The sequence below is a fragment of the Gallus gallus genome, chromosome 24, assembly GCF_016699485.2.
Source record: "Gallus gallus isolate bGalGal1 chromosome 24, bGalGal1.mat.broiler.GRCg7b, whole genome shotgun sequence".
Taxonomy (NCBI): domain Eukaryota; kingdom Metazoa; phylum Chordata; class Aves; order Galliformes; family Phasianidae; genus Gallus; species Gallus gallus.
In genome coordinates, this window is record NC_052555.1 from 4,533,622 (window position 1) to 4,558,054 (window position 24,433).

The 24,433-nt window shown below is 49.7% G+C and overlaps 1 protein-coding gene across 2 annotated transcripts in view; it reads right to left on the reverse strand.

The window, feature by feature from the left end:
* ZBTB32 (zinc finger and BTB domain containing 32) overlaps positions 1 to 24,433 on the reverse strand; it is a 72,512-nt gene that overhangs the window by 10,265 nt on the left and 37,814 nt on the right. For both annotated transcript variants that reach the window (NM_001321488.2, XM_025143185.3), the window contains exon 4: positions 15,941 to 16,027. In NM_001321488.2, coding sequence (NP_001308417.1) covers positions 15,941 to 16,027 — 87 coding nt within the window. The remainder of the gene's footprint in view (positions 1 to 15,940; positions 16,028 to 24,433) is intronic.

Genomic DNA, 24,433 nt, shown 5'->3' on the forward strand with positions numbered 1-24,433 from the left:
TTTCTGAATTTTTTTCTAACATTCAATGATATTTCCTAATGATCAACCACTTCTCAGAACAACATCAAAGGACAGGACTGAAAGCTATCAGAGCAGAGGGCACGTACTTAAGAATTCTTAGGCAGTGGGATCTCCAGGGATGTGTTGGAGGAGGGGACACTGCAGTGCACATCCTGTTGGGATGAGGAGGAGGAGGAGAAGAGGGGAAGGTGAGGCAGACATGCACGTTGCTGGCCAAGGCAGCGGTGCACTGAGATTGTGCTTTGCCCCACCACAGTGTCAGACATGAGCTACTGGTGTAAGGCGATTAACCTAGTTTCGGTATCCCTTTTGCTGATTATGAAAGGAAAAACGGCATTAGCATTTGGCAGCACCAAAGAAAGCTCATACAGAAAAGCCCCACGATGACAGCTCTGTCCTGGAAACCACTTCCTACATACAGAATGCACTGCACACACAGATACACGCGCTGTGTAGGATGCTGCACCAGCCCTTAGCAAACCCATCATGCCCTCCCCACAGCCCTTCAGCAGGAAACAAAGGCATTGCCATCCTGGAAATGGAAACGAGATGTCCACCTGGCTGCCCCACAGACGGAGAGGGGAAAACCCATGCAGAAAAAGAAATGAGACACTCATTTTGTGCTGGAATCACCAAATCATCCCAGTTTCAACTGCTGCCTCTGGACTCCGCAACTGAGCTTTCATGCTAATTAACATCTTTATGGAAGGGAAACTCTCTCAAGGGGGTATTTGTTTGATTATTATTATTTACTCACAGATACTACAGCTTTCTTCCCAAGTTTAACTGACTGCAGGAAATTCATTCTTACAAAGCAGCACAGGCAGCCGCCTCCTGTGCCGCCCGCTTCCCTCCAGGTTGGGTGGCAGAGAGGGATGCCCTGGCATGGAGGATGGGGATGCTGCTTTACTTGGGCACATGCACACACTCTCTCTTCTTTTAACCAGCACTGGTTTATCAGACCCGGAGAAGCTCAAATATTTAAGAGCACATGTATAGGATATTGTAAGTGAATGGATGAAAGGATATTGCAAATAGAAAGGTGAAGCACCAACGTGAATTTCATGGTATCACAGAACACCCCTGAGCCAGAAGGGAGCCGCAGGGATTGTCGGCTCGCACACACAGGGCTGGGCAAAACGGGCACCGCAGGCTGAGCCCAAAGCCTGGGAGGGAGGGAGTGCCCAAAGAGGAGGAAGAGAAGGGTTCCCCAAATGCAGAGGGATGGCACAAAAAGCAAAGCGGGCAGCGGCTGCGCGGGTGACGTCTTTGTCGGTGCCGCTCTGCAGTCGGTGAGCGCCGAACAAACGCTGCTGCCCGGGAAGCTCGCGCCCGCCGGAGGTGATTTATTCCGAGGGCCATCTGGACAGGGGAACAATGTGGTCCCATATCTGAATGACCCGGCGCATTAGTCACACCCTCCTCGCTCGACCTCTCCGTCCCTAATCTTCACACTTGCTCTCATTCTCCTTTAGTGAGGCAAAATGACCGGATCCGCTTCTCACCTCTCTTTTGGCTGGCGAAGTTCACAGGGCTGGGGGAGACAAAAGGCCCCGCGCCTCGCTGCGTGCCACGGCCAGCAGCCCGCGTGGAAACCATGCCAGGGCTCCCACCCCATGCCCATGGGGTCCAGCATCGCCCCGTGTCTGTGCTGGGCACCGGGGCACCTTGGGACAGCACAACCCCCACTTCTCAGTCCTTTATTCCCCATTGGGAAAGCCTACAGCAGCACCTCTCCCTCCCCTGCCGCCCTTCATCCTCCTCCTCAGTTTACCTCTTTATTATACTTTTCTGCGATCGCTCTACCAAGAATTATTACACGGGAGGAGAAAAAAACCCAACCAACATCAAGTGACTATTAGCGGTGGTAGCTTTATTGCAACAGGCACAGAACTCATTCGTTTCATGTTTTGCGGAATATAAAAGCACTGAAACATTTTAATTTTAAATTCTTATCATTGAATTTACTGCTTTTCTCTCGCAATGATTTGTGTTGCTTTTTAATTTTTACAGTCTCTACAGAAGCCAGATGCTACCGCCTAGGGCCAAAATAATAAAAACCTACTGCAGTCATGAGTTACAGAACAAAAAAGAAACACACAGTTGACAGAAGTTAATATCTCAATTTAACAGTGCTGCTTTGCTAATGATCCTTTGATATGTGTTTATTTAGAAAGGTCTGATCTTGACCTTGAAAGCAAACTAAACCACAAAGTCTTTATGAGACGAGAGAAAGACTTTATTTATAGAATGGCTTTATGTCAATCACGGCGGCAGCTGGACTCGAGGTGAAAAATTGCCCAGAAGTGAGCGGGTTCGTACCCAAAGTGTTGGTTGCAGTGCGTGTATCTGGGAGGGGGCACTCATTTCGAGATGAGGACTGTGGCACAAAGCACTCCCCACGTCAAGACACAAAGCCCATAGAGGGGTACAGACCGCCGACCGCGCACCGCATCCACCGGGAGCGCTGGCACCACCGAGACAGGTTTTCCTCCCGAGGAAATCCAGGATTGCACAAAGCTTCTGTTTTCAAATGAAAATAAGAATGGCTTCTTTATGGGACAATTATGTTTTACTGTGATTCCACACAGTAAAAGACGCTGAGATTTCCCAGTTCCTATTGCTGCACGAGGCTGGGAGCGCACTGGGGGGATCTCACACCAACGGTGCTCTGTGCGTTCAATCTTAATTCTGTCTGGGGTCAAACAGTGATTTGAAGACATTTACCAATGCTGAGCCCTCAGCACTGCCTCCTTGTCCTTGCAAAACCTTGGTGCCAAGACCCTTCTTATCAAGTCTATATCAGTGCCATTCAGGTGGCCAAAAACTGAGCGCATCAAAGGAGCCAAGCTCCGCTTTTCAGCGCTGAACGCACTCATTAGGCACCGTGGTGCCAGTTAGCTTACAGTCACCAAAAGAACGGTAATAAGAGAAATATAATCTGCTCCACAGAGACTGGATGGAAGGGCCCGAGATGGTGATGTTTCCGTCCTTCTGCTGCTAAACAATGCAAATTCGGGACTGAGGCAGTTACAAAAGACCTCTTTGCATGTTGACTAGAGAAATAAATGCTGCTGTAGAGTCCCATCTGGCCCAGCAGCTGAATGGGGAAAGCTCAGCGAGACAAACGGGTCTGAATTTAGAAACAGGCAAGAGACAGCAAAGATATTTCAGCCTTAAACCAGGTGTGAAAGACGGCAAGTGTGGCTGTAGCCAAAGCCTAGGGAAACTGCCCTGGCGCATGCTTGGGTTGCCCAATTCTTAGCCCATATTTCCCAGGGAAAGAAGCTTCACTTGATCGAGGCACATCCACCTGTGCTCAGCATCACCCTCGGAGTGGGCATTTCCCCACTGAAGGAGCACTGCTGTGGTGCTTTCTGCAACCACATCGCTGGGGAAGCTGTCATCTCACTGCTTACTCATCACCACCACCACTAAGGCTGCCCGCACTTCTATTTCCCAAAAGGAATTTCAAATGGAACCAGCTGAAAAAATAACTTGATTCGCTGCCGAAAACACATTTTTCCCATTGCTTGCTGAATGATGGTTCAATTAATTTGTTCAAAACCACTCGGAGGTCTCCATCCTTACACAAAGAGCCTCAAGGAGGAGATGAAATCCTCACCAGTTAAATGCCGGCCCCTGGTGTCTTTCTGGCTGGAGAATCTCTACCTCAAGCGTTTTCCAGCTGGAAGCTGTATTTCCACGATCGTAACTCTTTTTCCCCTCATTTCTGCTGGAAATGTGTCTTAACTCAGTGACACCCCCGGACCAACACAGCACTCCCATCCCACCCCATGGCACAGAGCATCCCCCAGACATTTCCATGGTATAAGTTGCATTTGTCTGGGTTGTCACTGAGGGGCAGCGAGGAAACACGGGGCAGCCCTGGTTGCCAAACCAGCAAATAAGATTGTCCTTAGGATGCTGTACAGAGGGCTGCTGAGAGACACAAAGCAACATCTCTTAACGTCCGCTGATTATTCCAGGAGCTCCATTATTTAAAAATAAAATAAAAGGAAGAGATGAAAAAGATCTCTCAGCCAACTCACGAAGATGTGAAACTGTAATGGAGAGAAACATCTCCTTCATTTTTCTTTAATATGTTTTTATACTTTTTTAAGTGGGGAGGACAAGGATCCCAGGACACAAAAGTAACTGTTAAGGTAAGTTAAACCTTGTCAAGATGAACTTTCCTGCTACTTTTAATTAAAAGTTCTTTAGAATTAAAAAGGACACTATTCAGAAAAGACTGAAAAAAAAAATTCATTGACACCAGCCCGCCCCCCTCCCCTTTTTCCCAAGGAAAAGAAAAAGCTGTTTTTGTGTGTCTGCTCACCCAGCCCTCACTGTACAAAAGGAAGCGGATTTGCAGCAAGACACATGAGATGACCCTTTGACCCTAAACTGCTGAAAAGTCCTCAATGGCATAAATACCAGATAATCAATCACATACCAGGAGGGCTGGTCCCCCTGCCCTTACCCCAGTGGCCGAGTTTATGAGAGATGCACTGTAAATGGACACCAGCTTTTTAAGGGAGGCCCCTCTCTGCATTCCTCCACGGAGCCGGAATATTTTCCTCAGGCTGGGAGACCCTGGCCACCTAGTTTTACACATTTCATCACTATCTGATGCAGCCCCACAGTGCTCCTTGCCGGCACATCCGGCAGCGCCAGCACTCACGAGCACTGCGGCCTCTCCCTGTATGGAGGGGATGAAAAACATTCACCCCAAATGGATGGGATGCACAACGCTCATCCTGTATGGAGGCAATGCAAAATGTTCACCCCATATGGAGGCAATGCAAAATGCTCACTCCAAGTACAGGGGATGCAAACTGCTCAACCAATATGGAGGGGATGCAAAACGCTCACTCCAAATGGAGGGGATACAAAATGCCCAACCAGTATGGAGGCAGTGTAAAATGCTCATCTTGTATGGGACTGATGCAAAATGCTCACTCCAAATGGAGAGGACACAAAATGCTCACTGCAAATGGAGGGGACACGTGTAAAATGCTCAACTAATATGGAGGAGATGCAAAATGCTCATTCCAAATGGAGGGCATGCAAAATACTCACCTCAAATGGAGATGATGCAAAATGCTCACTCCAAATGGAGAGGATGCAAAATGCTCAACCAATATGGAGGCAACACAAAACGCTCATGCCATATGGAGATCCAAATGCCCACCCTAACTGGAGGAGACACAAAATGCTCACCCCATATGGAGGCAACGCAAAACGCTCAACCGTGTACGGATTGGAGGTGGTGCAAAACGTTCACCCCAAAAAGGAGGTGATGCACAACGCACCTCGAGGCACACAGCAGCACACTGCAGGCTGTGGGTGCCCCAGCTGCGTGCACGGGGAAACTGAGATTAAGAGAGCAGAGAGTGCTCTTTTGTTTCCTGCTCTGGGGGAGCGCGGCACAGGCATCGGTGCTGCGGCGAGCAAACCTTAGAGCAGGGCTGGGGCATCGCCAGCAGCAGGGCGGGTGCAGGAAAACGAAGGTGCAAACGGCCTCACCTAGAGAGGCCACCGCAAGCGCTGTTTGTCTGGGGCGGTTTCGTTTGTGTTTTTCTTTTTGAACCCTCCGTGAGTTTGACACCAACTGCACGGAGTTGGTTTCCCTTATCGGCACTCTGACAACCATCTCCAGCCCGAACAGAGCAGTGCAAACCCTCTGAATGTTCTGAGGGCAACAATAGATTTTAAAACTTTAAAGGAAAAGTGGGGAAAAAAAAAATTGCTGAGATACTGAACTGGTTCAGTTAAATGGGGAACCACTTGGCAACTAAATTTGATAATGCTTTTGTTTGAGGGTCAGAGGTTAAATATGTTCACACTAATCCCCTTCATCTAGAATTAAAGGACAAGAAAGATTTTTCTGTAGCTTAGCAAGAGGGCTTTTCTCATTGCAGTTTAAATAGTATTTGCACAGGAAAATTAAACGTAGACCATTGGGCGCTCATTTTAAACGCGAGCACACAGGTCTGCTACCTTTCTATTTGTTGATTTTAGGCAAACGTGGCTGATCACAGCAACGCCAACCTCGTTGCACTTCCTGTCCGATCCGAGCTCCCGACTATAAATTCTCTCGGAAGGGCAGGGAATTTTTGTTTTCCTTTAATTTAAAGGTTAAGAAAAGAAGCGGGTTTGAAAGGCAGCGCGATTCCCGGTTTCAGGAATGTGTGCTCAGACTCAGATTTCAAGCACTGTCACAGAACATTACTGTCAGACAAAGAGGCTCTGTGCTGCGGATCCGAGTGGCTCCGCGGGTCCGGGCTGGGAGCTGAGGATGGGATCCCAATGCACGGTGCAAACCTGCAGTACCCAGAGATGCTGCAGGAGCCCTGGGTAAGGCATCACCCCTACATCACCCCTCCGGCAAGAGCTCCCAGCACCCACAGCTTGCAACCAGGGAATGCTGGTATTCTGAACGCAAAATGTTGAAGCACCCGATAGATGCTTGGCCCCAAACGGGGCTGGATGCATCCAACACCACCAGAGTCCAGGTGAGATGGAGATGGCGAAGCATGACAAGGACGGGAGGCTGTATGTGCTGCACGGAGCCGGAGCAGCACGAGGATCCCAAGTTCAAGTCAGGTAACAGCAGCCTGCCACCGTCACGTGGTGCTGCCGAGATATATTTGGATTAGAGGAGCTGCGTCCCAAACCAACCACTACTTTTTTCCAAATGCCTTTTGATGTCCTTCCCAAAGCTAAAAACGCACAACGCGGCTTTCAGGGCATGCATGGTGCTCTGCACAAAGGCCTCTTTCCTTTAACCCTGATTGCTCTGTTGGCAGAGCCTCCTGCAGGGTGTGAGGATGGACTACAATGTGTGCCAATGTCTGCGCCCAATTACACTTAGCTCCCGTTATCTACATTGGTGTGTGGCACCAATTGAAACCTAACAGAGCTTTTGGAGAGATCTGGTGTGTTTCAGGGTGTTGTAATTCCTCTGTCTCCTCAAAAGGGTCCATCCAGCTGAAAACTGCATGGAAAATAGGCCATGGAAATGGGTCTTGGGGAGCGGTGTCAGAGGGTCACACTGCACCTCACCAACTCTACACACTGATATACTCAGCTAACACAAGATACTACAACTCCAAAGCAAGCTCCTATCAACATCCAGCAGGGAATGTCCCTTCCAAACTGCAGCATCTGACCCACTGCTGCTGCTGAGCATGGCCCCAAGGCAACAGCAAGAAACAAACTTCTCTGTTTCTTTATTTGCTTACAAACATCAGCTCTGGAGCTCTGCAAGGAAGCGGGGGCACAGGCAGCCTTCAGCACACAGAGAACTTTTGGCTTCGCTGCATTCAACACAGTGCACATCTCCAGCTCTTATCAAATGCTATGCTGGCCGGGGCAGCTCTGGGAGACGTGGGACTTGTTTGCATGGTGAGAATGCCGGGTATGGCATTGCTAGGAGGGAGCCAAGACACACAGCAAAATGTTTGGGCTGCAAACCCTACGGGTCGGGTTGCAGCAGGACCTCGGAGAGGCGAGCTGGGGACACGCCGTTCTCCAGCACCTCTGCCAGGCTGTGGGGGACGGGGACACTCCTTTGGGTACATGGCAGCCCAATGGCAGGTCTGTGCTCACGGCCATGGGCTTCTGGGGCTATGCTGCTGCCTCTGGACCCCATGGAAGGAGTGACTGCTCCATGCTCATTTTTATCTGCAAGAGCTGCCCGTTTGTTAAACTGTCATCGTGAATTATGCTCCTAAATTAAGAAGGCTTCCAATGGGAAGTTTCGCTGTCACAGTCATTGTTTTTGTAGAAATAAACGTTTGCAAAGAAACCGCATCCCTTGGAAGACATCAGCTTCCACATACAGAGCTCCTGGGCCAGGAGCAGGGAAACACAGGAGAGGCAAAAGCCTTCAGCCGGGTGCTGGTGCTCACCCTTCCCTCTGCCTGCAGTTTTCAGCCCCCTTTACAAACAAACTTGGGAAGGGCTCTTGAAGCCCTGCATCGCTTGGCAGAAAGCAAAACGGGGACAAATGCACGGCTCGTCCCCACACAAGGGGAAGGTGCAGAAAGGTAAAGGGGGGACCCTCTTGGGCAGCAGCTTCTGAAAAAGGACACGACTTTCTGAAATGCTGCATTTGCTACAGCTGCACCAAGAGGAGCTCCAGCTGCTGGCAGCTCCCAGCCCCAGGGCAGCGCCTCTGCTCTGCGGCCATGGTTGCTTGCCAAAAGCAGCTCGGGGTTAATAAGATATCAGCCCATCATGATCTGATTAAGACAGATGCCTCTTTACGCTCTCGCAACTGCCATTTTTAGTTTGGAAAGTGTTTGGAAACAAAGCTGATCTTTTTTTATTTACAAAACCAAGGAGTTCGCGTTTTGAGTGTTCTTTGGTCATCCCATTTCAAACCGTGTTTTTGTCCTTTCTTGGATCACCTTTTCCATCCCACTTTGCTACACCCAAACACCCGAGCTCACACATCCCTCCCCCCAAGGAACACTCAGGATTGAGCACGGTTGGGATCTCCAACCCGCACTGAAGCGCTGCAGACCTTTCCCTTTTGTTAGACCACCTAAAAGCTGTCCAAACATGAGCATGCAGCCCAAAACTCAGCTTTCAGTTCGGTAACAAACATTCCAGAGGCTGGATGTCCACCTGATCCAATCAGCTCATCAGAAAACGTTACTGTGAGTTTTTTATGCAGATTTTGAAGGAAGAGTGGAAACTGATACCAATGGGAAAGAACAGAGCGGCAGAGGGGGCAAAAACATTCACCCAGACACATCTATGGATTCATCTCCCCCTTCTCCTTAAGACATACAATCACAGAATCATTGGGGTTGGAAAAGACCATTAAGATCACCAAGTCCAACTGTCAACCCAACCCCGCCATGCCCAATAGATCACGTCCCTCAGTGCCACGTTCCCTGAAAACCTCCATGAAAGCACCTTCAGGGTTGCCACTGCACTTCCATAGGTGCCTGCATTACTGAAGCAGCAAACCTCCTGCCAGAAGATGGTTTCTCTGTCTGTAATCACTCCCATTTCATCTCCTGGGCACGTCGGATGCCAAAAGCATCTTCGCACCCTCCACATGTGGCAGCTAAAACCTCGGCAAGGAAGGCAGCGTTTTGAGGGAAACCAGATTTATTTGGCATGCTCAGGGTTTGCAGTTCACTTCCAGAACCGAGTACCCACATCTCCGCTCCCATCTGTTCCTCACATAGGGTCGTGTGATGCTCACACCTGGACCAAAGCCTGCATCCCCAGCCCAGCCCCATGCATGAGGTCTCCTCAGTACTGCCATAGCCGAGCACTCCAACCTCCAAAAGAAAAATCACAGCCGTGTAATAAAACAACAGCTTTGGAGCTGATGTTTTCTTGCGTATTTACAGTTTTTCACTCTGCAATCCTTTCAGATGTGTTCATAGGACTCCAGGTCCGTGAAGCACTCTGAGAGCTGCCAAAATATTGCAAGACTTGGCAGCGATGCCTGAAACATTCTTTGCTGGCACACGAGGAGCAAAACTTTGTTACACTGTGGAAAAATCCACAATTTGTGCACTCTCAACTTCACCACTCGGCCTCTCCTCCACCCTCTCGTCTCACTTGTTATTGGGATCACAGCTGGGGTGCAGGGATGCAATGCTCGGCCTCCAGCAGCAGGCTGGGAGATACCACCTCCTGGGCAGTGGGGATGGTTTTCCACCTGTAAAGATCTACACATGGTCAGAGAGCCCAATTATGACAAATGGTAACGCCTTCCCTCTCCTCTCCCTAACAGCTTGGCTCTATGCAGTCTCCCACCCATGCTCCCAAAGGCTCCTGCCCACATTCCCAAAGGCTCCTGTCCCGGTTCCCAAAAGCACCTAACCATGTTCTCAAAGGCTCCCGTCCCTACTCCCAAAGACTCCTGTCCCTATTCCCAAAGACTCCTGTCCCTATTCCCAAAGACTTCCATCCCTAACCCCAAAGGCTCCCGTCCCTATTCCCAAAGACTCCTGTCCCTATTCCCAAAGACTCCTGTCCCTATTCCCAAAGACTTCCATCCCTAACCCCAAAGGCTCCCGTCCCTATTCCCAAAGACTCCTGTCCCTATTCCCAAAGACTCCTATCCCTATTCCCAAAGACTTCCATCCCTATTCCCAAAGACTCCCGTCCCTATTCCCAGTGGCTCCTATCCCTATTCCCAAAAGCTCCTACCCACATTCCCAAAAGTTCCTGTCCCTGTTCTCAATGGCTCCTGCCCACGTTCCCTTTGCTCACAGCTCACTCGCCCCACAGCCCCATTGCAGCACCATGTCCCATCCCCAGCACCCCATGCTGAAGGAAGGAGGCAGCCCAATGCTCTGCAGACTCCAACACGCAGGGAAGTTTTCTCTTCCTAATGAAAAACCAAAATGCTGATTGTTCCCTTGCCTGTACTTGCATCTGAAATTGGAGCTATTACAGGGCAGATATGCCAAAGCTTCGCTCAGCCAGGCATCGTACACCAAAGCCTGCAGCACGATTTTAAGTGTAACTGCTTTGTTTGTTTGCTAGTAGCCAACGCAACACCAGTAATGAAATGAAGAAATGGGACAGCCCCAACCTGAATAGCTCCGGCTGGGCACAGAGGACATGGGGCAGGGGCTGGTAATGCAGCCCTCCTCCTGCACTGACCCCGCATGTGGTCCAACAGGAGCTCCCCAATGCACTCCTGCTGATCTCTGTGGTGCTGCAGCATCCCCAGAGCTCAGAGCTTGCGGGGGTCACTCACCCATCTGCACCCACACCCATGCCTTCTGCGTCCTCTGCTCTTCCACTTAGGTTCACGCAACCGAGTACAGGAGGGATAATTACGTGTAAACATACTTAATACTCCCGTACGTTATCGCTATCTATGGAGAAAAATGCTATCTGATGGTATTTTCCCCATAAGCCCAATCAAGCAGCTCTGTTAAAACCCTCCAGAGTACCGTGAAACAGTAATAGAAAGTCGCAAGCACGCCGGGAGATGCTGCACATGTTGGGTTGGGGAGAGGAGAGGAGCTGCTGGTGGGTCTGGGGGCTGCAATCCCCATCTCTGCCTCCTCCCAGCTCCCTGGGACAGGAGCATCCCTCTGGTGGGAGCATCCCAGGGCAGCACTGTCCCCTCCCGGCTCCTCTTCACCCCATACTCCGCTCTTGCATGTGGGATTTTTTTTCCCTTTGTACCTCCACTTACCACGTTACTGTTTTGAATCTCTAAAATAATGTGACAAGTTAATGATGGCACAATTATCTAAATGTTTAACAGACATGTTATCTAAGTGAATCGGATTGAGATTCCATCCCGCTGACAATAAACATCAATGGGAGAGCAGAAAGTGATAGGCAAATTATCGCAAACCCTGCAATTTCAATGCTATTAAATTTGGAGGAATAACAGCCCTGAGGCCTGTAAACTCTGAATAAAATAGACCCTTGTGTTTGTCCAACTATTAAATCAAAATGCTACCAACATCCCAGGAAAAAAAAAAAATAAAGGGAGATTTATAGCTTTTCAATTTTCAGTTACACGTTGGTTTTATTAACTCCTTTCTGCTGTTTGCACCCCAGTGCCGACACTGGAAGCGTCTGCTGTGGGTGGGAGAAGGGAGCGATGGCCCCAGCGCCCCGGGAGCACAGCAGGGAGGAGGAGGAGGGATGGGATGAAACCTCTTGCTTTTAGGAAATACAACACAAGTCGCCTCTGGTACTTCTAAAAGTGCATGGCACACCAGCCAAGCCCCAACCCCGTTACCACCAACGCCGGCAATGAGCTACCGGAGCCACATCGGTGGCTGCATGGCTTGGTGGTGGTTGGCTTTCTCCTGAATACATTGAATTTTTCCTCTACATTAGAAGAGCACAGTAAGTAATTTTCCACACTCTCCCTCCGGCATGGCGCTGGGCTTACGCTGCTATGAAGGTGAGCCAGAACAGTTGCTGCTTTTCCTATTGCTGTAGGATGGAGGCCAAGGAAAGTGAACACCCAGAAAGAACCTCTCAGCCCGGAGCCGGCCGGGCCATAGGCGGCGCGGCCATCCCTATGTTTACAAGCAGAAGTGACTTTGTCTTTTAATACGTTCTACATGGCAGCTGAAAGAAGGGCTTAATTTTTCCACCGTAAGAGACGGAGACTGTTTTACAGCGGTAACCAGGCAGCAAATTTACACCAAAGTGCAATCACAGAGTATCCCGAGTTGGAAGGGTCCCAGAAGGACTGCCAAGTCCAGCTCCTCCTGGATTATTATTTTGCATTGTCTTCCGGAAGGGGCAGTGAGAACAATGGAAAAACATGAGAAAAAGAGGGTTCCTACATCCAAACTGCTCACCTGAGAAACATCTCCCCACGTGGAAAAAAAAAAATAAAACCACGAGTCCTTAGTCATCCATTTCAGAAAACTTCCCAAGCTTTGGATGACCCAGAAAACCAACAACCACCAGTTGGCTTTTTGCAAACTGGAGCTGCACCCTCCAATAACAGCTGCATTTCTGAACAGAACAGGTCTGTTTGGTCCATCTGTGCCAAACGAGTCCTCTACAAAGCTTATTTATTGAGCCTCTCCCTGCGAAACGCCTGAGCCACCCCTGAAGCCATCCATCCACCCCAACATCTACCAAAAAAGGGAATTTTTTTTTCTTTCTGGCAAAGCGTGAAGGTCTTCCACCGAGCTGGCCAAACAACCTGCTGCTAAGGACGAGAGGACGCCGCTCCAAAACCTTTTCAGGGAGATGTCATTATTTAGAAAGTGAGCTAATTATAGCAACTGTATTGGAGGAACGTTTCTTATGCCACGGGCAGTGCTATTTGAGTGCCGCCCAACAACAGGAAGCTATTAATTTCAGCGAGCGTGGGCTCCTCTGGACATAGAGCCCATTTCTGATGTGTAACTGAGATGTGTGTGTTTACAGCTCACAGAGGTGATGATAAACCTGTTTAACCTGGGTCACCGTGTTCCGCTGGGCTAAGTTTTCATGTCACCCTTTGAGCCTTGGCACGCACACAGACTGCCACGGTCCGGCCCTAAGGTTTCCCATCAGAGCAACACTGACTCATGCAGAATTGTCAAGGTCACCAGCAACAGCCCATCTCCACGCTGCTCTGCATGGTTTTCAGGATGGGTTTGGACCAAGCCATTGCCTGCAGGGCTTGCAGAGCCCTGGGAGCGTGATGTTTGGCGGTGCTCTGGGACAGTGACACTACACATGGCCGCTATCAAACCCATGCTCCAGAGCCTGCTTCACCAGCCCAGCATGGAGCACGCACCAAAGCCAACCCCTTGATGTGCTGAGCAGCTCCTGCAAGCTTTTCTCCCCTCCCTAACCTACAGCGTATACAGTTGCTAAAAAGATTACGGTTTGCAAAGTTCAGCCTCAAGTAGCATGACTTTGAATACAGAGGGCAATCACTTTGAAATTTATTACCTGCTGCTTGGCCAGCAAAGTTTCCAGATCAAATGACGTGCTGAGCCTATTCCTGCTCAGTGACGCAGCAATTTATATTACTGATCGGTCATTAAAACCTCTGGCATATAACCGGTCATGTTTTGCATGCCAACATAGCGTCCACACATCGAATTTCAACCTTTGAGTATAAATGCAGCCATTAATGGCATCTATCAGTTTTTTCAGCATTGAAAGACTAGCTTGCTCTAATTTAAACTGCCCTTAATATAGCACAGAGGGGAGCGGGCTCTTCACTGCAATTTTCATTTCAGGAGTTGCTCCAAGACTCCACTTGGGACTGCCTGATGTGAACTCCTCCGTGCCCCATAGCAAACCCACTGTGGGTTGGAAGGGCAGCGTTTACAACGTCTATCTGTCACCCTGCATGGGGCTGAAGGAGCTCCTCGTGCTTACCCACGGCCAGCTGCATCCAACCCAAAGAGCTGGAAAGCACAATAACAGAAACGTGGCAAAAGCCAACTGTTGATAGCTCTTTGGAAAGGAGCAACGTTTTCCTCACAGAGGGAGCAGTCGTATTACGCTGTATTTGCTGCATGATGGTTTCCTACATGCATACTTTAGTGCTAAGCTACAAAAGCAATTGGGCTTTAGTGAATCACTGCCTCGTGTCTGCGCTGCACTGGAAGAAGAGCTCGGGCTATCTCACTCTTACAAAGCACGGAAGCTAAGACAGTGCTGCAATGCAAGCTGCCTTCTTTATCAGCGTGGCCTATCACACAGTGGTTTGCAGGAGGGACTCACGGTGCTCTTTATTTGCCTGAACACCCTGTGATGTTGGGCTAACAGATGGGGCTCTGCTCCTGTGCCAAGAAAGGGACCCAAGGCCCTCCAGGGCCCCAGTTCTGCTCTTATCCCACTCAGCATCTCAGCATCCCGTTAGAAGCGACACACAGACCTCATGACTGCAAGGTGAAACCCACACAGAGCCCCAGATACAGTGCAATTATTTGTAAAGATGCTTGAAAGCAGGAAGAGAACGATCAGTGTAGGCTGAGATTCTCAGATGATTTATAATGCATCACTCTCAGGCTCCCGATCATCAAAACAGTCTTGACAGCGTTATTTATCTCTTGGAAAGCTTCTCTTAAAGTCTGAAATGGTGGCCAAGTGCCATCACATTGGTCACATTCAGTAAAAGTTTGATGAGAGTTACACCTGAATTTTAGAGCCGTGTTTACAACATCAAGAGAGCAACAAACCAATTGTCTGGAAGGAAATTGCAACCCCTTTAGCAACTCCTGCCAACAGCAACACTTCTGTACTTCCAAACTTCTGCTCCCGGGTACAGGGCAAGGGCAGGGCCGGTTGCATTCCCTGCACCTCTCCCACTTACTCCTCTTAAAGGCAATATCCTTTGGATACTGGTCAGTTTGCATCATGGCCAATGCTCAGTGCACAGAACAAGGGTGGCCATCCAGCAGCACAAAGACACTCCAAGCTGAACCACAGAGACAGAGAGCTGCGCTGTTCCTTCCACCACCATCTCCCAAGAACCCACCCAGGGACGTTCCCTTTTTGAGAGTCACAAATTTTAATGCAAATACAAAAATAATTCCAAGAGGTCAACAACAACAACAGAAGGCTGACTTACCTTAATGGAACTAATTTCAAGATTGAAATGGACTCAGGCAGGTCAGAAGCCACAACCACAAAGGGTTAATCTTGCGGTTTGCCAAAACTTCCAAAGGAAGCTTAGATATCTAACTTAGGTCTAAATGGGGTTTGATAAACAGGCGCTTAGAATCATATCAATCACAGAACCAAAGAATGGCCTGGGTTGCAAAGGAGCACAGTGCTCATCCAGGTCCAACCCCCTGCTATGTGCAGGGTCGCCAACCAGCAGACCAGGCTGCCCAGAGCCACATCCAGCCTGGCCTTGAATGCCTGCAGGGATGGGGCATCCACAGCCTCCTTGGGCAACCTGTTCAGTGCGTCACCACCCTCTGGGTGAAAAACTTCCTCCTGATATCCAGCTTTAACCTCCCCTGTTTCAGCTTAAAATCATTCCCCCTTGTCTCTCTAAGCAGAAGTTTAAAACTAGTTTAAAACCATTTTAAAACCACTTTAAAACCAGTCCCTCAGCAAGTTTCATACCCCAACAAACAAACAAACCCCACTGGGGTGAAACCAGCACCACAACCACACCCAGAGCAGGGCACCGCACTCCCCAGCAACTGCATCACTGCACGACTGCAGAAAGTCAGCCTAACTCTGAGCATCCCTGAAGGGAACGGCAGCAACGTTCATTGCTTAGGGACAGAATGGGGCAAGATCAATGGGGGCGGTGGGACACAGGATCCCTCCACTGGACATAAGGGCTCAATGGGGGAGAAGTAACAGAGCTGGGAGATGGCTCTCCTAGAAAGCGCGGCTGCCCAGGGCGGAGGCAGCATGCACAGCGCTTCCTTCTGCACTGTTTGTTTGGAGAAGGAGTTAAGCAGCAAAAAAAGAAAAGTCAACATACCAGTATGTGTCTGCCTGTGTGTCTCCAGGGCATCTTCTTTTGAGAACTGCGCACCGCACTGATCACAGACAAATGCTTTGGCACCCGCTGGAAAGACAAAGGGGAAAAGGAGCATTATTCAGAGAGCGTGCACAGCAGAGAGCTACAGCACACGGCAAGGTGGGAAACCACAGTGGCAAAGAGTACTGCAGAAGGGATGGGGTGGGCGCAGCCAGGCATCCCCAGCACTGAAGCCATGCATGGGGACAGGGCTCGGATGGAGCAACTCAACAGCAAGCATCCAAAATCAAAGCTCCTAACCGGTGTCTCATAGGAGGATTTATCCATTCCTGGAGAGAAAGGTTCTCACGGAACCAACACAGCATGAAAGCGATATGAAGAGGACTCCTCTATGAACGCATGTATTTTTAAAGCCATTCGCTTCATAAAAAGCAGAATCTGTTGGATAGAGGGATGTGTATTTTATAGCCCACAAACAGCAGCAAGAAGCAGCCGCCCTCCTCCGTCCCATTGCTCCGCGAGTTCCAAATAACAGCACAATGCACAGATACCCCATTGATGTTGCACAGTTCTTTCATTGCGAGGAGCTGCTTGCCAAGAAGAAATTAAATATTTGTTTTCAAAAAATCATTAAACATCAATGAGTTTCATTAGAGTGGCAACTGATCTAACTTTAATTGGTTTCCTGCCCCTTCCTATTGTAGCGTCGTCACCAGTATCAGAGGATGGGAGGAAAGCGAAGGCAGAACCATCTGATAAGCAACGCGGCAGAAACAACACCATTCAGTGAGCAGCACAGATACTCCTTTGCCCGTGAGAGAGATGTGGTGTTTGGGGGAATTCTTAGAAAATCACTATCAACATGTGCCGCGTGCGGCGGGTCAGAGGTGCTGGTGAGAACAAGGAAAAAAAACAGGATGTCTAACAGCAGATAAGTCACTTCCAGATAAAACCAGATTAACAATGCACACTATCTCCAGTGCATACGCTGCCAGGACAAAGCTGTGAACGAGGCTGTGAGATCGTGAAGCTCGATTCTGCTGCTGCTGGGACCCATCCGTGGAGCAGAGCGCGGAGGACGGGGGCACACAGAGCTGCTCCCCACGCCTGCATCCACGCTCGGGAACCAACCCCGGGATGCAGAGTGCAATGAAACAAAAGGAGAGACGGAGGTACCACCAAATCCATTACCAAGAGAATTCCTTCGCCTTTAAATTGTCTTAGTAACGGCTGGCTCACAGGCAGAAATATTTGGCAGCAGCGAAATTAAAAGTGATAAATTTTCTCGCCAAGCTTTGATCGATAATAGAGGTCTCATCTGTTAATCAATAAGACAGTCTGCCTGTTTACTGTGCATATGTTGTTCTCTGCTGCCTTCCCTATGATGTCAAGTTTGCATTCAAAACAACTCAAGTGTGCATAAACCACATGGCTGCTTGCAAAAAAATAAATAGGAAGGTGCATTTTGGTGACATCACGGCGTGGCCGCAGCCCTGCTCCCATGTGCTGGGGGACACAGGGATGTGGGGACACGGCCCAGCATCAGCTGCCCCCTCCCCTTGCCCAAGGACGGCTTTAATAACGAGCTGGGCTCTATTACCGGCATAATTAGAGAGGTCACTGCTGTTCAGGAGCCATCGTGCCGGAGCTTGCTCGGGATGTTTTGTTCCTGGAGCAGTGACCCAAAAGGCCAGCAGGGCCATGCCACAGTTTCTGTGTTGGGTTGGGTTGTTGGCTTTTTTTTTTTTTTGTAATTTCATTTCTCCCCAGAAGCACACGCTGCATGCCATACCCAGGGCTGAATGAGGGGCACGGGGCACCGTCCACGTGGGGACAACAAAACCTCATCCACTGAATGGTAAATTCAGTGTAAAGTGGTAAATGGGCACCTGGAAGGACCCAAACCATCCTGCTGAGCCAAACCAGGCACAGAGCACAACGAGCATCCCGGTGAGGTGCAGAGGGGCGGCTCCCAGTCCAACAGCAGGGACAGGCACTGGGAGTGCAGGACTGGGGCAGCCTTCCCGGGCACCCATGGGACCCTGATCAATAGGGCAGTGCTGCCCACCCCTCCCCATCAGCCTCCAGCACAGCTGATGTACAGCAGGCAGTTGCCAAGGCGATGCCTTTCCATCGCCACTTCGAGCTCTCCAAGACCCACTGCTGCAAAGCGTAATCCACGAGGTTACATCAACCTGATGCAGCAACAAGTTGGCCCCCATGTTGAGCAGATGAACCGTGCAGGGCCAGGACCCCATGAGCATCACCACCACTGCAGCAGGGCCATGGTGGGGACAGCACGGAGCTGCAGCCCCCAGCTTTGACACAGTCCTCAGCTCCAACATGGCCCCCAGCTTCAACACAATGCCACCCCATGCAGAGGGGAAGGTGGGCATGAGTGCAGGGTGCAGGTGGGGGGATACGGGGAGGCTCAGGGACTGCTAAACAACCTAGAGAAAAGCAAAGCACGAGGCGGCCGCCAGCAGCTGACCGGGGGGCGGGGAGGGCAGGGGGACAGCAAAATTCCTTGAGATTTTAAAATAAACAGGGTGAATGTTCTGATGAGATATGCACGCTGGGTTACATAAGGAAGTACAGAGTGTACCAAAACAGCATACCCAAAAAAAGCATAAGCTGTCAGAACAATGAGTACAGACACGGGGCATTTTACAACAGGCTATGCTGTACAGTTTTATTTACAGTACCTCTTATCAGTCAGGGAACAGCACGCTGCCTGCCAATTTCCAAAGGCCAGGACTGTGTGTTCTTTCACTCAAGTAGATGTGTACTCCAGGCAGGGAATTTTTTTTTAATCAACAAAACAAAAACTGATCTGGAGCCAGAATTCCTGCAATGTACACACGCTCAGAGGAGGGGGGGGGGGGGGGGGGGTGAGGAGAGAGCACGGCGATTGAATATGTAAATAGTTCAAGGTTAATTTTACTATGTGAGTCACCAGGAAAAATGTCATCCAACATCTGAGCTTATTATAACAGGGCTTAGAAAAAACAGTTAGATGTTTATTAGAGGGAGCATGACATATTTGAAAGCAGTACATCAAGAGGCTGTGGTGTCAGGGCTTTTGTTTTTTTCCTCCCCTCTTTTTTTTTCCTCTCCCTCTTTTCTTCTTTCAAATAACACCCGTAAAAAACTATTAGCCCATTAAAATGTAAACAGAAGTTTGGGGAGGGTATTTTTAGCGAGCGGCTTGTATTGCCTACAGTACATAGATATCTTCAGATGATCTTCCCAAGGGGATGGGACTTAACGTGCTGCCAAGTATCAGCTGTGTTTTGGAGCATGCCTTGTAATTGGCACACAAGCCTCCACCGAACATTTATATCTGTACGAGCAAATTTATAGCTCCTGCCTAATAAAGGTCCTCGCGGCAGCAGGCTGGCAAAAACACGCCGAGGAGCGGCTCGCTCAGTGCCCGGCGCGCAGCGGGATGGGGTCAGCACGCGCTTTTTGTGCTTATGGGCCCTTTTCTTCCTCGCTGGACAGGTTTTTCCTCCCCGCGGGGCTAAGGCTGCTCGCGCCGTGACATGGGGATGAATGATGCTTGTTTTAATGACGCGGCGTGAGCGATGCGCTCGGCTTCTCGGAAATTAGATCCCAGAAACGGCGAGCTCGAGCATCGCCCCCGGGCGGGATGGATGCGGTGCCTGGGGCTCCCAGCTCGGGGTTTTGCCCCCCGTTCCCACCTACTGGGCAGCCGTAGATGCAGCGCTGCCATTTGACCCCTTTTTCCACATCTTTTTCCCCCAAGAGTCCCAGGCTGCACAGCTGCCCTAGCACTAGGATCAAGCAGCATCCCCTTGGCCATGCCAAGCCCACGGGCGCCCTACCCACTGTGCCCAAGCTGGTGGGCACCCAACCACTGCACACCTGGAGCCACCGACATCAACCCACTACTTTAAACCATCTAAAAGAAAGAACGGCCTCTTTCAGACTCCCCCAGGCATCTACTCTGTGAAACGTGGAGACAATTGATCAACTTCTCCCATGGAATACAGCAAACTACAAGCTTTAGTGCCGGACCGCACCTCCTGCAAAGCATCCCGCATCTCAACAGCTCATCCTGGCATGGGGGTGCCCTGAAATGGCTCCGACCTATAAGGAAAAGGCTCTGTGGATCTGAAAACAGAGCTTTCCTATTTTTAGTCCCTATCAGCCTTAATAATACTTCCCAACGCCCATTCAGCTTAATTACTTTATTGAGGACAAGGAGCAGGCTCTCTAGGTTTAACGCTTGTGATGTTAGGAAGTAGTAAAATGTTCTAACTGGTTAAAAATGACACTCGTCCGCTTGCCTTTGGTGTTCCCAAGGCCATAATTGCGGCGCAGGCAGCAGGTCTGAAGCTGCTGGGCTGCTCCAAAGCTTTGATTTTCACCTCCTGCACCGCAATTGAGGCGTTGCATTACAACAAGTGCAGTGGTGGTCTTCCCAGAGTTAGGATAAAAATGAATAGATGGGGACGGACAGATCTTGTGAGGGTCACAGAGGTGGCAGTGGGGACACCTTTGCAAGGTGCTCTGCTACCTCCACAAACCTGCTTTCCTCCTACAGCAGATGAGCCATGCCTCATTAACCTTCCCAACTAATTTTACAATTTACTAAACCACTGTTTTCCCGCGCCCATTTAACCGTCCCTGACTGTGATAAACTTTTATGGGGCTGGTGGCCAGGAGAAAGCTGAAAGGAGGCTGAGGCAATAAGGAGAAGAGGCACTTAAAAATATAACTCATATGCCTCGAAAAAAACAGAAGGAAAAAGAATCACAGAATCATAAGATGAGTTGGAAAGGACCTTAAAGATCATGGAACCATAGAGTTTAGAATGGTTTGGGCTGGTTGGGACCTTAAAGATCATGGAACCATAGAGTTTAGAATGGGTTGGAAGGAACCTTGAAGAGCACAGAACCACGGAACTTAGAACAGGTTGGGCTGGAAGGGCCCTTAAAGACCATAGAGCCATAGAATTGTAGAATGAGTTGGGTTGAAAGGGACCTTAAGGAGCACAGAACCACATATGGTTGGAAGGGACCTCAAGGACCATACAGCTCCAACCCCTGTCATTGACTGGTTGCCACCGAGGGTCCCAGCTGTGGCAGGGAGCAGCCAGCAGGACCAGGGCCATTGTGGGATGTCTGCTTGCAGCCCTGTGCTCCTGCCCAGCCTTACAACAGCCTCACTCAAAAAACACGACGCAGCCAAAGGATGGGCACAAAGGGGCTCAACCCACACAAACGCATGGCTGCTATTTTGAGGTAGAAAACAGGAAAGGCAGCATTTGCCCGTGCTGCATCTCGAGGAGGGGTCCTGAGGCAGGGCTCCATGCCAACAGAACACCCAGACCCTGCCTAACTGCAATGCGTGCTCCAAAGCGACAGCCCTGCGAGCGTGATACAGCACTGACTCCAGTCCCCGCCCTCAAGCACAAGGGATTAATAAAAATTTGGGATTATATATTATTAAAACGCTGTAATCGGCAAGAAGGTGGAGAGAGGGAAAAATATGGATTAAAAAAAAAAAAAAAAAAGTGCCAAGTAAATTTATGCACCGTCGTCGCTTTACTACCCTAATTAATTCAGTAATTTCAAAAACAATTTTATTTATGTTCCATTTACCACATCAAAAGTGCAAGGGAAAAAAAAAAAAAAAAACCAACCCACAGTGATGCTAAAATAATACCTCAAGGCATCTATTTTTAATCAGTAAAAAAAAAAAAAAAGAAAGAAAGAAAGAAAGAAAAAATCCCAGCCCTGGTTTCTATACAATCTCTCTTGGGCAGACCACCAACTCCATGAGAGAGAAAACAGCCGAGCCCTCTGTGAGTGCCTTCCTGGCTGCCGAAAACAGAGCTTGTCAAAAAAAAACAAATCCATAATGGCCTGAGGCTCCTCTCCAATCTATTTTCTGCTCAGCTGGTTTTAAATGAAGTTATTATGAGTCATTAAAACACCCGCAAGCCTGTGGAAGTCAGCCAATTACAATTTTAAATTTAGCCTGTTCTCTACCCCATTCTCTTGTTTTCTTCTTTTGCTCACATAAAGCTGCTTTTTATTATTATTATTATTGTTATTATTATTATTATTATTATTTCTCTTCTCCCCTGTTCCACCCAAGTGGAAGAGACAGTTAGGAAAATCTCCAGTACTTTCCACTAGAAGCATAAAAGACATCGAAGAAGGGCCCGAAAATATCAAGCTGCAAACCAGGCTTGGGTTTAGAGAGATGTGAAAGGGTTTTCCTTTCATCCTCTTCTCTAAACTGTCATAAAAATGCAATAATTGAATATAAAAATAATACAAAAAATGGAAGGTGTGGGTTGTATAAAAGGTAGAGGCTTCTGAACCGAGCGTGAACCTCAGCCCCAAAGGATGAGCTCATCCTCAGTGCTATCGGGGCACTCTGCACTGCCAACTTAATGGGGAAATGGCAGACAGCAGCGCCAGGTAGCACAGGAGGAAGGTGTAAGCCCAAGCATTTCCTATGTGTTCCTTCCAGCTGGTCAGCGAAAGGCAACCAAAGGCGCCCAAGTGGTGCTCCGATGGGATGCTCGGCACAACCCTTCCTCCACGGATGCCTTCAAGCTGCAGGGCAATGGGTCTGCATCCCAAAGAGCAGGGCAGGAGCGATGCTCATGGGGAAGCCTGCCAGCAGGGGATGAACCGAGGCTGGGCTCTGGGGTTTGGGCTCGTTCTGGCACCCAAGCTGTTGGCTTGGCCAGGTGGCAGCGGTTGCACCACGCCAGGCAGGGGGACGGGGTGAAGGCTGTCCCTCACTGGGGACTTTGCCCACTGCTGTGCCACATCACCTGACATGGGAAGGCACCCGGCAGCACCTCCCTCACACACCACCCGAAAATAAGGGGACGGGATGGATGCACCAAAGGTGGGGAGAGCATCCACCAGCGGCACCATCCCAACTTCATCAGCCAGCTCTGCTAATTGGAGCGCTGCTTGGGGACACGGGGAGAAGTAAGGGGGAGGAGGGGATACTTTCAGGTTAAAAAAAAATAATAATAATTTCAGCTTAGCAACAACAAAAAAGGTTATTACATAATTTCCACTTTTCCTCCACCCTTAAAGTAATGTTCTATCTGACAGCCTCCTCTCAGAGGGGAAAAAATGACAAATCCAATCCAAAATTCAACAGCCTGTGTTCTGTTCAGAAAGCACACAGTGTACTATACAGCCCATAAAACTCCAAACAGCCTCCAGACACTTCTGCAATCGTCCTCCATCAAAACACTTTGTCTTGCATACAAAAATAAGATACAGTGCTGAACGGAATACGAAATCAGCCCATTACAGTACAGGGAGGCTGCTACTTAGCAACAAGGGGGCTTTAAAGCCGCGATGCTCTACAGGAAACAAAATCTGTCAAGCCTGTTGGGCAAATGATAAACATTAGCAGTATTAAAAAACACAAAAGCCATGTAAATGGATTGCGAGCGGCGCGGGGAGGGCCGGGCAAGCACAACGATGGGGCAGGGGATGGCTCCCAGCCATGGGGAGAGGTCCCAGCCCGACCCCCCCGGGGGCTCCAGCACAGTGCCCTGCATTGAACTTCCATAAGTTTCCCTATCTAGCATGCACGACGAGGAAGCTGGAAGGCGACGGGCTGCGCGGCGATGATCACATATATTTAGCGGTATTAATGTAGACAGATGTGCGTAAGATTTATTTGCTACAGAGAGCACTATGGTGTAATGGGTCCTGGCACCGCGCTCCGCATAATGCGGCGCAGCACACCTTAAATAACAAAGAGCAGCCAAAAAGCGGGGAGAGAGGAGAAGCGGTGACGGGTGAAAAATAAATATATTTCATCAGGTAAGGGGGGGAAAAAGAAGCTGGCTCTGAATCAGCAGCCGGCTCTAGGAACCGAGCCAAAACAGGAGCTAAAAAGCAAACCATATTCTTCTGGTCTCAGCTCAGACTCCCGAGGCAGAGAGGATTGGGGGGTTGGGGCGGCGGGCGGGGTGGGGGGGGGGAGAAATGTATTTTTCATCAGCCAGTGTATAATTTATAAACAGCATTAAACAGTTTTTGTTTTCTTTCTTCCTCTCTCCTGTGTGTGCGGGTTGGCCGGCAGTCAAGCCTGCATTAATTTCTGCTGTGGGTACAGTGTGTTCTTGGATGCACATCTGCGGATGATCATAAACGCAGGAATGCTGGCAGAACATCCAGACCTGCCGGCAGGCCGCTGACATCACTCGGGGACCGAACGCGGGACGGCGGCCAGGCGGGGCGGGGGGGGGGCCGGGAAAAATCCCCGCTGAGCCTTCAGCGCTTCCCTTCCTGCTCCCATCCACCGAACAATGCCGGGCACGGAGGGAGGAGCGCGGCGAGGGGCTATCTATCGCCTGCATCTCTGATCAAACGTCTTCAGCCGCAGATAACCACCGAGGGAGGGAAGTTGGTGTTCATCACAGACGCGCAGTGGGCAATGAGGCCGTAGTGCCAGACCTCGGCAGGATGAGCCCCC